This window comes from Onychostruthus taczanowskii, unplaced genomic scaffold (assembly GCF_017590055.1).
Source record: "Onychostruthus taczanowskii isolate IOZ18803 unplaced genomic scaffold, ASM1759005v1 scaffold16, whole genome shotgun sequence".
Lineage (NCBI taxonomy): Eukaryota > Metazoa > Chordata > Aves > Passeriformes > Passeridae > Onychostruthus > Onychostruthus taczanowskii.
This window is the reverse complement of record NW_024498795.1, coordinates 5542330-5555945: the sequence shown is the minus strand read 5'-3', so window position 1 is coordinate 5555945 and position 13616 is coordinate 5542330. Positions and strand designations below refer to the sequence as shown.

At 38.7% G+C, this 13616-nt stretch overlaps 1 protein-coding gene across 1 annotated transcript in view; it reads right to left on the bottom strand.

Moving 5' to 3' along the window:
• PIEZO2 (piezo type mechanosensitive ion channel component 2) overlaps positions 1–13616 on the bottom strand; it is a 288279-nt gene that overhangs the window by 102214 nt on the left and 172449 nt on the right. Inside the window, exon 7 of the mRNA XM_041399290.1 lies at positions 13358–13571. Within this exon, the coding sequence (XP_041255224.1) occupies positions 13358–13571 (214 nt within the window). The remainder of the gene's footprint in view (positions 1–13357; positions 13572–13616) is intronic.

Here is a 13616-nt window from a genome sequence, read left to right as displayed (position 1 = left end):
TTCAAAATTCACTGCTGTCTTGGGAATGCTCATTCTGGCTGTTCTGGCCTCCAATACTGCTACAAGTTGCTACTCACTCAATATTTATATTTCATCATTATCCTCAATGAGGATTGCTGGTGTAGAACATTTTTCAGAGGAGTAGAGTCATACATTTTTCAGAGGAATAGAGTTATCTTCCCTTACACAAAGCTTCTAATTACACAGGGATGGCTGCCATAAAATATATAAGCAATATAAATTAGGGCATTATTCAGTTCTGCATACTTCATTCTGCAAAGAAGCCTTTACATTCAGTATTGATCCTAACCAGCTGTGTTTGAGTCCAACTCTGATCTTGGTGTGACTTCATCTTACCCAACATGCATGTATGCCATCAGTAAGGTCAGAATGAGTCCTAACTGGGAGAAACCCACTACCAAACAAGTCAAGTATGCATGCCTTGATACAGAATATAAACAAAAATAATGAGAGAATTATTTATTAATGGATATATTTAGGTTTCCAAAAGACTGCATGCAATGTCACATAAAATGGAAGTTTGCAAGACGTGAATAGATTAGTACTTCTACTCTTGCAAAGAACTAAAGCTGGGTTTTTCAAAGTCCTCACTGGTATTCTGAAAAACACATAGCAGAAATAGATTGGAAAAAGTTGTAGAAATTATAAAAGGCCAAGAGGAACTTTAACATCTGACTGAGAAATGCTCTGAGATAACATGGTGAAAAAGAGTTCTTAAAACGAAGGTGACATCTTTTTGTCCAGTTACTATTCTATAAGCTTGTTTTCTTGGAAAAGATTCCTATTGAATCTGTAAATCACCCTCCTAGCACATGCACTTTCATCTTTCATGACTTCCTGACAAAGCTGTAAACTGTGACCATACAAAATTCCCACCTTCTATATTAGTCTAATATTAAAATTCAGAAGATGATTTTCAATTTTACTTGAAAACAGAAAAACAAATTCCTGTTACACCCACAGATATTTCACCTAAGGAACTGCCAAAGTTGCTAAAACTCTGCATTGCTAAAACTTCTGTTGCATGCATTACTTAATTATTTCATTAATATATTATAAGACTTGGCATAATTACTCATGGTACTGAATATGAACAAAAAATAGCTATGTAAACAAAAATACATTTCATATTCAGAATTGCCAAAGCAGTCATTACATATATGTGTTAGATCTGTGAATTTTACATTCACTAAAATTATTTGGAATATTTTTTTTTTTTTGAAAAAACATATTTATAAGTGCAAATCCTACATGTGCTCATGTTTTAGGAGTTGACATCAGGCAAGTATTTGCCTTGTAACTTTCAAGGCCAGGAAAGGAAGTAATAATTCTGACTTCCTGCACAATGTAAGACACCCAATAATTCTACTGAAAACGATCATGTGGTTGAATAAGAGTTTATAGTCTAGAATGGCATCCAATCTTGACTTCAATTGATAGAAATTCTTCTACTGTCTCTTACTGTTTTTCTAAGAACTTTAGCTTCTGTAACAGTTTTATCTAGATGAGGTTTCCAGTTGCTCTGGAAACTCTGTGTACTGCTTTACATAGTACTTTTCACTACTCAACAGAGCAGGGGGGCATTTTTTTTTATGCCATCTCTGAGTTTGCATGAAGATTACAGCTTGAAAATGTCTGCATCAAAACACTCTAGGAGCTGCATTTTCTGATTTAGCACTTAACAGGATGCTTTTTTTTCTGTGGCCAGTACCTACTGCATGGTTGTTCCCAGCAATGGCATCAGAACATTTTGGGCAATCCATCTTTGTAAAACTTCTGAATTTGTGTTGGATTTTATTAACTGTCTGAATATTTATTTAATCTGGATATCTTCTACTGCATTTTTACTTCACTCTCCTCACAAGAAAGGAGACGACAGTGGTGTCTGCAATTCTGGGGTAGGAGGAGAATGGAATATCAAGACTGACATTTGAATAGCTGAGCCCTAAAATTGAGATGCTAAAATTGACCAAATAAGAGAAGAAAAGGGAAGAAGAGTAGAGTAAGCAAAGAGGAGGAGAATAAGGGAGGAAACAGAGGAAAAAAATCCGTAAAAATGGGGGAAATAATATATTTTGAGAAGGTGGTGGTGGTTGCAGTAGAAATATTATTTTCTGGGGCATAAAGGACTGAAATACAGGGAGAAAAGTCAAAACTCCATATTTCACAGTACAAGCCCTGAATACTGAGTTTCATGAGGAAGAGTATTTGAAATACTGAAAGGGCTATGTCCCAAACTCTAAACACTGCTTGAACCTCTTATCAAACACTGAGTTAAAAGAGGTGCATACTGTTGTCAGGCTTGAAAATATTCTGTGGGTAAGAGAGAGAATGGAAAGGAAGGGACTGGAAAATAAATGCATAGAGAAAACACAAATCCTACACAATCCTCCTAAAAGTCAGGAGTTCCCTTTTCATACACAAGCCATTCTGTTGGGTTTTCCATACGTGGATGACAGAGCTACACAGAAGTTAAGATCCATAAACTTATATACATAATGCCTCATCCAAGAGAATGCTATGAGCCACTCCACTCCTCTTCTTTGGGCTATGTGCCCAAAGCAACACATGCTGCTGGAAAGCACTCAGCCAGCTCTGTGGTACCTTCAGACCCATCCTTGCCTTCCAGAAGGTCATTACTCCCCAGGTCATTGGCTGGGAATTCAGACCATACTGGGGCTACTGCTCCAGGGTACACTGAACTGACACGACACCACATTTTCACAGAAATAGCAGAGCACTGGAGAAAAGAGGTGAAAAAGTTGGCTGAAATGCATTAGGCATCCCAAAGAATCAGGGTTAAAAAGAGCAGAAGGCATTTGGTTTCATATGGCTTTTTAAAGGAAAAAAAAAAAAAAGAATTAATGGAAAAATTGGCATTTGTCTTTCCAAATCATGTTATAAAATTCCACAGAGAAGGAGCCGATCCTTCATGCCTCCTCTTCAGCTCAGCAGGACAACTGTGTAGGGAGATACAGACCTCAGTTCACAGATGGACTAGAGTCATTAAATGTATCCATATTGGAGTAATACAAACTTTAAAGAGCACTGCAAGTATTTTTAGCTCTAAAAAGCCCTAGACTCTGCTTTGGTTCAGACTTGGATAATTCAGAATTGGCTAGATGGAACTGTGCCATATTAATGACCATACAAATAGTTGACTTTTTGGGTTGAGGAGCATCATGATAAATTTTAGCTTAACAGTTCAAAATATTTTTTTTAAATATCTGTAAATGTACACTGAGACTGGAATTGTTTTTCATCAGCATGTTGCTATCCCAACGCTGTAATACAGGCATACACATAGTGAATGTAGACTTGGTAGGTAAGTAGAACGTTCTAACTTTTGTTTTAATGTCTTCACATTTCTATAGCTCTTTAGCAGATGTCTTATGTCTTTTTTTTTTTCTACCAAGTTTTGGTTTTTGGTTTCCATAGCTTCTATTGGATCAAAACTTTTCTGGCAATGACAAAACCAGCCCTTGTGTATCTCCCACCCTCTTTGAACATCAGTGACTTTTCTTTTAAAGGAAAACTAATTTCAAATGCACATCTACTGCACGAGAAACCTCATGAAAAAGTGAGTAGTTTAAAACTTGTGTGCTAATATCATCCATATAATGAGGACAGAGAGAAATTACAAACCATTAATCAGGAAGCTGTAGAGAAAATAGATCTTTAAGGGTGGTGATTTACATAAAAGCTTGCAAAACCTGTAAATACAACACAAATCTTAATTCAAGGAGAAAAAAAGGACCATATGAGCAGCTACAATAGAATCATTTTGCTTTCAAGTTCATTAACAACTTTAAACAAAGATGATAAATAGTATCTACTTTATAAACTGGTTTTTGTTTTGAAGTAACCAGATAATCAAATTTTCTCTAAGACTATGGGACTGGAAGCTGTTCAGAAGTGGGCATCTATTAAAAATGACCAAACTTCAGACATTAAAATACTTCATATACCTGAAATAAAAGAACCTCCCTAAGGGGAATTTAAGTCTGAGCATAAAGGCTTGTGAGCTCTATATCACATTTCCTCCAATAATTTAGCTTTGTACCGATTCCCTATTTCAAAAAGCTTTCATTGCTTTAGAAGCAATAATTAGGTCACTGACCACAGTTATCACTAAAAATAGGTGTGGGTCTATTAATCCCTTGTTTACTGAGACAAAACCCATCTTCAAAAGGCTTAAATGAAGAAGATTTATCCTCTCAACAGGCTTCTTCTCTGCATCCCCAAATCTTTCCATTGTCCATGACACAGCTCAACTTTGCTCTGAGGTTCTAGTGAGCATCAGTATTGAGGTTGCTCCTTTCAGCACATCAGCAAGCTAGAAAAGAAGCATGTTTCCTTTGGGGGCCTCTGCTGGGACTTCCAGAGGCTGTCATCGGATGAAGAGATGTACTGAAGCAGCGATTCCAGTAGCTTTTCATTCCAATCAGACACCTGAGTATCTGGCATAGGGAGGACTGCCAGCTAGCAAGAAGATGGTGAAATGGGGATAAAGGTGCAGAAGAAATTGATTTGGGACTCCTGCCTGATAACTTGGCTAGAGTGACTCCATCAACATGATTATTCCTCACCAGGGCCAGCATTGTCACTGCTTTGACAGCAGCAGCCTGGCTCATGTTTAGGTTAGGCAAATAGTTTGTTCTCAAATAAAATTAGGAAAATAGTTGTTTTTTCTGTCACTAAAATCAAACTATTTTAAATGCAACAGAGTTTTTGGTTTTTGTTTTTTCCAAACAGTTCCAACTACAAATCAGAGGCAACTCAGGGTTTGTAGCTGAAGGATGGAGGCTGCAGGAGTGAGGCAGCCTTGCTGGGATGAGAGGATGGAGAGAGAACAGTCACTCCAGCAGGGAAGGCTGGTTGGCACCAGTGATTTGCCAGTTGTCCATCTTCCTCACGTACACACATATTCCCTGTGACCATGAAGGGGCATAAAAAGCAACTAATACTAAACAGCACCACCTGAGTATGGACAACACCCAAGCTGCGTGGAAAAAATTAAACATATTTAGTGCTCAGTTGGACTATCTACTCAGAGATGAAAGTAATGAGAAAACAGGCCCAGGCTTCTAAGGAGTCATGTGGAAAGCATGGGTAAGCCAAAGGCGCGTTCAGAAACATCCATGGACACAAAGGCTTACCCCTGTGAGAGGGTGAACTTGGACACTAGAGCACAGAAGAGAAGGCACAGCTCAAAAATTACATAGCTTAACAATGACATGGTTAACAAAGGCTTTCTGTGCAAATTAGTGACCGAGGCTATTGGTTTTTCAAAGTGAGTTAGCTGAGCTGCTGAAAGGCAAGGAGCCAACAATAACAGCCCCATCTCAGAAAGTCCCTCACAGGCAGAAGCAGGGACAGTCTGCTCCTAAAACTCAACCAGCGGTGCAGACCATGGAGAACCTTGCTGTCCTAAGCTCAGGTGCTGGGAGAAGAAGAGCTCAAGTAAAATTTCATCAGAAGTCACTTAGGAGGAGACAGTGCTCAGATAACCCCAGTAACATTAGCGTTCAGTGGGGTGGTGCTGACCAGAGCATGCAAATGACCTGGTACAACAATTAACCATGCAACTGCCTAAGACCTTTACTGCTACCCTGTAGAGTGACATGTACAGGAGAACAGAAATTGTTTTAAAGTGTAGCTTCATACTATTTTAACTTTGAGGTAACTTGATCTGTGATCTAGGATTCAGACTGCAGCCAAAAGCTTTGTGCTTTATTCCAAGTTCTGGCTGTCTTGGGAGGGTTATGTGATTCATCTAACTTCTCTGTTAGGGAATTTTTCCACCTCTGAAAAAGGAGTGATGATACTTTTCAGTCACATTGGGGCAGCCTGCTAGGTTCAGGGATACATGCAGAGGATAAAGAGATTTTCCACTTACTCAGCTGGCAGTGAAACAGGTTGAAAAAAACCACAAGAGTGATGGATACCTTCATCAAGAGATTTTGCAGTAGAAAGTATGAGCAAAGAAAATATTCCTTTTTAGCAGCCAGTGCACTAAGGCAGAAATAAAAGCTATGATTCCCATTTGGCTTTAAACATAAAAAGAAAGTAAAATAGCAGGATATGGAAAAGAAGATAATGGGATAATGAACAATAATGCCCAGGAAATGTTTGGAAATTGCCCAGTTTCAAAACGAAAGTGGTATAACAGCTGATTTTAAATTGGTTATAAATTGAACATGATTGGCCCAGCTTTTATCAGCAAGTTCCAAACGTCAGCTAAATGAGCATAAACAAGAGATTAAGCACTTCCACTCTTATGAGTGTTTAGAGAAACTGGTGTAGACTGCCCCTGCATGGACAAGGACTAGCTCCCCAGTGTGTGCTTGACTAAGGTTACTCAGAACTGCCTTTTTTACCTCCAAGAAACGTGGGATGATTCATTTGTCAATGTTGATACATTGAGCTGAAAACACAGAGTGTTAATTATTCTTCATCACAATTTCTGGTGATGCCAGAGTATAAAGATCATTGTTCTTGAGCAGACCTCAAGAAAACAAGTTTGTAAATCAAAGAGAAGTTTGTTAATTACAATCCACATCTCCTAACATTACAGAATAATAGGAATACAAACCTGGTAGGAGGAGAAGGCATTTGTCTCTTTTCTGTCATTGTTTTCAGGCACTTGAACAATGATCAGAGAATGCAGATCCACGTTTTCCAGAAAATACGAAGAGAAAATTAAGGGATCATTTCTTTGCAGTCACCCTTTTCATGGCCACCCAGGACAGGCTGTGAGGGGCAGGGAGTCTGTTCAAGGGTCAGTGCTGGGACTGGAGACTTGCAGCCCATGGTGTGTATAGGAGAGTGCAGTGATCTGTCTCGCCCCACCCACGAGCACAGCGTCTGCTAGCAGGGAGGTGTGCTGGTCACAGGAGAGTCAGCTACCTGAGGGTGTGCAAAAGTGGGATGGCTACATCATCAGATCAATTGCACACCCAATTCAGTTGAATCAGAATCAGCAGGCAAGTCTGTCACAGAATATCAGCAGCTTTAAAATCTTCATCACTTCTCTCTGTCCCTCTCACCTCAGTAATTCAATGCATCCAAGGAAGAGGAGCCTCTGTGCAACACACAGCCATTGGCATGCAGGAGACATTGAGGAAGAGGCAGTTCACCAACATTATGTCACACGACAATGGCTGATTTTTATGTTTGCAGCTTACACTCAATTTTCAGATGCAGTGTAGTTGTTGTTGGGAGTATTAAGGTTCTCCTCTTCCCACTAAAGGGAACCTGCCGTGACCAGGGCCAGCCCCTCCAGGCTGCCAAGGGTCTCACTAGTGGCAGGCTCACCACTGTAGCACAACACAACTGGGAAACCAGTCTGCCCCACATGCAGAAAACCATTGTTTTTAAAGGGTCTTAGCACATGTCTCCGTCCCCTTTCAAGCCCAGTGGAAGACAGAGAGGTGTAAATCACCTGGGGTGCAACGTCAGTAACATAAATTAAGTTGTGCCTGCTTATTCCAAGGCTAGATTTGGCACTTGATGCAGCGGGGTGGTCATGGTGAGTGCTGACAGCTAATGCCATGGGGATGGGAAGGATTGCTCTCCAGGCAAATTGCTACTTGCTGTTTCCTCTCTTGCCTTTTCCTCATCCAACACTTCATGACAAAGGGAGCCCAAATAAGGCCACCTCACAGTTTAGAAAGAGATTATAAAAGCAAGGATGATTATTGTCTTTTGTCAACAGGAGAGTGAACTTGCTCTTCTAAGCTGTTAACAGAATAATTCATTTCCTTTCCAAAATATTTTTTAAACAAATATAAAGAAGCTGAAGTTCTGAGAAAGCCTATAGGCTAAAACAGTCTAAGCAGAATTACACACTCTAAAATGTGGTACATTATAGAGCTAGTTTGAAACTCAGCTGCAAATTTCTGTAAGAATAAGGTCAAATACCTAATGTTTCTTCCTCTGGGAGAAATTGTGGCTCTTTAATCAAATCTGGTCATGGTAATCAACATGGTGGCTGGCCTGGTATGTTTTGGAGCATGTTCTGCAACTGCAAAGTGTCCTTTTGCTGTAGAGGATGATGGAAACAGACAAGTGCAGTGCAGTGTCTTTACATGGCAAGTATCCAAGGGTCTGGCCTCTGTCCTGGCAGTGGTACTGCAGTACCATGGTGAGAAGTGCCTAAAAATAACAGGCAGAAGGCATGAAAGCTACTGCAGCCAAAGGGCAGCTCAATAGAGGATACATAAATGAGCTTTAAATACTCCTCTTTTCAAACACTGGCTTGTGACCAAGTCAAAAGGCAACCCCAAAAACCTCAGTTTCCTACAAGGTTAAGAAAATTCTGCCTCTCAGAGGTGAGTCACCTTTGAGGCAGGTGCCAAAGAGGGTCTGCAGCAAGGATTAGCAGTGGCTGCAGCTCACGTGAAACATGTTGCCCAGCTCTTGGCTCCAGTGGAGCTACAAAAGCAGCAGCGGAGCAGGAGATCAATGCCTTGCCCTGCAGTGGTAATCAATCAGCTACATCTCACTATTTTGGCAATATCTGCTCTCCTAATGGGATTTTATTCGCAAGTTTAGTGTCTAACTTAGGAAAAAATATTACAGCTGGATCTGATCTGACCCTGATCTGACAACTCCAGGAACATTTTTGAGACAGTGCTTAAGCATTTATAACCCTGGTTGAAGAGAGTATTTGGACTACAAAATCCAAATCTGTGTCAAAGCTTCCAGGGAAGTCCAAAGGAAGGATTTTGGACTGGACTCTTCAGATTAATCTGAAAACAAACTTAATATCCTAAATCTACCATCTGTAGCAGACATCTTTTCTCCAAAAGTAAAAGAGCAATTTTAGTAAGCTTATTATCAGTCACTGTAAAACCTATTTAAAAAGTCCTACTTAAATAGATTTATAGACATCTTTCAGGTGAAAATTTCCTCTTGAACAAAACTCCTTAGAATAGACTTCCCAGCTCATACCACAGCAAAGCAATCAGCAATCAGCTGTGTAATTCCAAATTCCCATTCACTTAGGAAGGTGTGAAATAAGGTACCACTGTGAAGCGGATGACACTACCTGGACTCCTAGGTTTGCCTCATTTTGTAAGGGAGATGCCTTCTATAGATAAAACCAGCTGTATTTGGAACATTACTTGCCTGAAAAACTACAAGCAAGACAGACCTAAACTATAGGAAAGCACATACATTTTAATTTACACTGGATTGCTGGATCTTTAAATTAATATGCTTATAAGCACAGTTTTGGACAGGAATAACTCGACTGACTCAGGACAAACTTCATACCACTGCACTGATCCTATGTTGGCAAGGCCTTATCACTTCCCCAATTACATTTTTTTGCCAAAATAAACAATATCAGGAAGAAAGGAGGCAGCAATCTGAAAAATGGTGAACATATTACTGTGTATTTTTTCAGGCTGTGATACTGTGTACCTAATTTTTAAAGTCATTTTAGCTCGTACATTTTTTTTGCCAAAATAAACAATATCAGGAAGAAAGGAGGCAGCAATCTGAAAAATGGTGAACATATTACTGTGTATTTTTTCAGGCTGTGATACTGTTTTTTAAAGTCATTTTAGCTCATTGACTTGTTTTTACTAATTTGGGTGAAAATAATTTTATGGTGGAAACATGATACTTTCCAAATTTTACCTTAAATTGATACTTCTTGCTATTTTTTTCCATCTTTGCAATATTTGCATATTGCAATATTTGAGATATTGCATCAATTTGCAATTTTGATTTGCTGGCAGTGTGCCAACCCATGATGTACCAGTTATATTCAGACTTTTCAGTACACTGTGCATTTTTCAATCTGAAGATCCCAGTGCTCACTCCATGGCATTTCAACGTGTTTGTGCTTATGCCACTTCTACCTGTACATCACAGATCCAGCAGCCACAGCAGCAGATGTGAAATTTCGTAGGACAACAGCACTTCCATGTTCAGTAACACCACTCTGGCAAGTACTTAGGGCTATGTTATCACAATATCCTATTTTTTGGGGGTGGATTGTTTGCACAATCCCATAAGGTTTTAGGGCAAAATGTGTAAATTCACCAGATGTCAGGTTATCCCTCCCAAGAAAACTGCTTTCCTCTGGTGACATTATTCAGTCACTTCTTACAACCACAAATGGTGAATTTTGAAGTGTTCTTGAAAGTGGTGACATTATTCAGTCACTTCTTACAACCACAAATGGTGAATTTTGAGTTGAAGTGTTCTTGAAAAGAAGGAACAGCTCAAGGATGATGCAAATCTTAGCTGAATAACACTGTTAACTTGAGAATTTTCTGGTTTGTTTGGGTGTAGTTTAACTTTATTTAGTCTGAAATCAATCGATAACCTGACAAGCTGAATGCATTGCTATTTAGAAAAAAACACATTTTTTATTGATCAGAGAAACCACTTGGACATTTCTTGTAAACTTGAGAACTCAAATCCAGAAATGAGCTTTTTAAAACACCAGACTTACATTCTGCAGAGAAAAAAAATGTCCACCAGCAGCCCAACAGGGGCAGTTTTCACATCTGCCCTTGAAATTCAGGAGAGCTTATTCTGGGGATTGGGTCCTCAAAAATTTACAGAGAAATAAAAGTCCTTCTTTCACATGGAATCACAGAATAATTTAAGTTGGAAAAGACCTTTAAGATCATTGAGTTCAACCATTAAACAAACACTGCCAAATCCATCACTAAACCGTGTCCCTAAGTGCCCATGTTTACAGATCTAAGTATCTCTAGGGATGGTGAGTCAACCCCTTTCCTGAGCAGACTCTTCCAATGGCAGACAATTCTTCTCGTGCATGAAGTTCTCCTAATATCCAATCTAAACCTCCCCTGGTGCCACTTGAGGCCACTTCCTCTTTTCCTGATGCTTTTTAGTCAGGAGAAGAGACCAAACCCCACCTTGCTACAAATTGCTTTTTGAGAGCAACAAGGTCACCTCTGAGCCTTCTCTTCTCCAGGCTTCTCCCTGTGTCTTCTCCAGAACAATTCCAGTTTCCTCAGATATTCCTCAAAAGACTTCAGCTCCAGATCTTTCACCAGTTTTGTTGCCCTCCTCTGGGCATTCTCCAGCACCTCAATGTCCTTCTTGTAGAAAGAATTTGGGGAATCAAATTCTTTTCTTGGCATATAATTTGCCTATGGAAGTCATGTACTAGTATTAATGGGAACTCTGCATATTTAGCACATCTTCAAACCAAGACTGTACGTAAAATAGCAAGGTATTGATTTTCTTCTAGGATGCAAAATACTAAAATATTTTTTCTGCAGCATTCCAATACATGTCTCTCATTTTTTCTCCTCTAGCCACTGCTTATACATCAGCCCGACTCAAACATTAAAAATCATCAGTGGCCTTTTCTCACACTAAGGTTTTCACTTCCAAGCTCTGATAACACCTGTCTTGATGCTCTTCAAAGACATTTCCCTGAAAGAAGATCAAAGTAGATGCACAATAGAAAGAGCTTCAAATAAAGAAACAAGGAATACTGCTCCTTCTGCTGCCATTGCGTGTACATTGTGCATAGGTTGTTGCGTGTATTCAAACATAATTTCCCACATAATTTGGAACATCAGTTCCTCACATGATTTCATGTGTAAAAGGCAGAGTATTCAACAGTACCAGTTCAAGAGAAAGTCTGCTGGAAGGTAACATCATTTTTTTGTTTACAAAAATGTCAGTATATACTCTGAAGCCCAATGCTGGGACATTTTTTAACCCAAACTCTGAAGGTGCTTTACTTTTCTACACCAAGGCAGAGGCAACTTTCTCGTAGCTTGATTTTTCATTTCAAAAATTAATGAGTAAGTTAAAGTGCCATATTTTTACTGAACAAAATTTTGTCATAAAATGAAGAATCATGTTATTTACAATAAAATAAACGACTAAATGCAGACAACTATCTTGAAACTAATAGAATTGAAACAAATAAAAAATAAATTACTTTGAAATTATTAGAAAAATTACTAAAAAGAAAAAAGGGATTTTAGAAAATATACATATGAAGAAAATTTCACTTATTGTAGCTAAATTGTATGGAGCACATATTTCTTTTCTTGAGGACATTTTATCACTGTCTGTTGCTAAAAACAGTGAGTAGATATCCTCAAAACCAAATGGTTGAAGCCATTCTCTTTTTATTTTCTTAATACATGGAGGAAGTAGTAAAAAACGTTTAGGGAATTTGAGAGCATTTCAGCTTCTTGGCATTAGAAATAATCCATTCTTCCACCTCGACCTCTAGGTGGCACAAAAGAACCTAAACTAAACAGGTTTTTCTGATTTTTCAAGTAATGTTATGCCCTCCCAATCAGACTCCACAAGTCACCAATCAGAACATCATAAAACACATATCTATTAACCTGTATTAAATAAAATGTCAAAATAAGTACTAAAGTAACACCTACTGTAGCTAGACAGCTCAATTTTACTCCTTTTAATAGTGTATTGAGAGTTAAATAATTAATTGATTCTCCACAGTACCTCTAATTTCCTTTCATCTTCAGCTTATAATAAAAGGAACAATAGGTTTACTAGAAATAAAGTTAATGTCCACATTTAGCTTAATATAAGGATTACTACAGCATTCAAAATACATACCATAAAAGCAAATTTGTCATCATACTCCAGCAAAAAAAAATAGTAATGAGCAAAATACATTCATTACTTCATCTTATTTTAGATTATAGTGTGTAGAAAATTAAAGGGTCAGTGAAATTACAGCCAGTCAATATTTACTGCAGAAGTAACTAGAAATGCTGCTTTTTTACTTAAGGTAAGTAGCTGTGGTATGAAGATCAGCATGTTCTATGTGATTCTATGTGACCAGAGAGAATTTTTATATCATCAGCCTGATATGCACAGTACATGAAGGACACCAGCAGCACCCAGCCTCTGCACACAAGAGTGGCACCACAAAAGCATTTTGCTCCAGTTAAGATGCTACACCAGAGAAGTTGTTTTCTTCTACAAAAAACCAAATGTGCATTTGTACACTTGCCCGTGTATCAACGTTGCCATCAATTCCCTTTATTTCCTGCACATAGCCCAATCATTAACACTCACATCTGAGGAACACTCTGAGGAAAATAACCAAAAGTAACCTTCCCCTCCTAACCTGCTCCAGTTCTCTGTCTGCAATTACCCAGTCTGGACTTTCAACACTATCATTCAAAACCATTCCATCTGAAAAGATTTGACTCTTCCATGACTGAACAAGAAGGTATGTGTAAATTTTTTTAAAGCATTCTGTGGAAGATCATTTGCATCAACATGTGACAATAGAGCATTGCGTTGTGTGCCCACAATTAAACAGGAAAGGAGTTTTTCTCACCTGGCATAGAAATCTTTTGGTGGAACAACCTCCTGAAAGAACTGCAGCTGGTACAGATAAAGTCCAATCAAGTGTCCCGCACTGAATATAGCCATTAATACACACAGACAGCTGAATATCAGCGGATCAAATGCTTGGCAACAGGACCACCATGTGCACAGGCCCAAAAACACAAAGAAATACACAGCTGAGGTCAAAGATGGCACCATCATACCTGTAAAAACAAAACCATGGAGTGTTGGAAAAGTATGGGAAACAT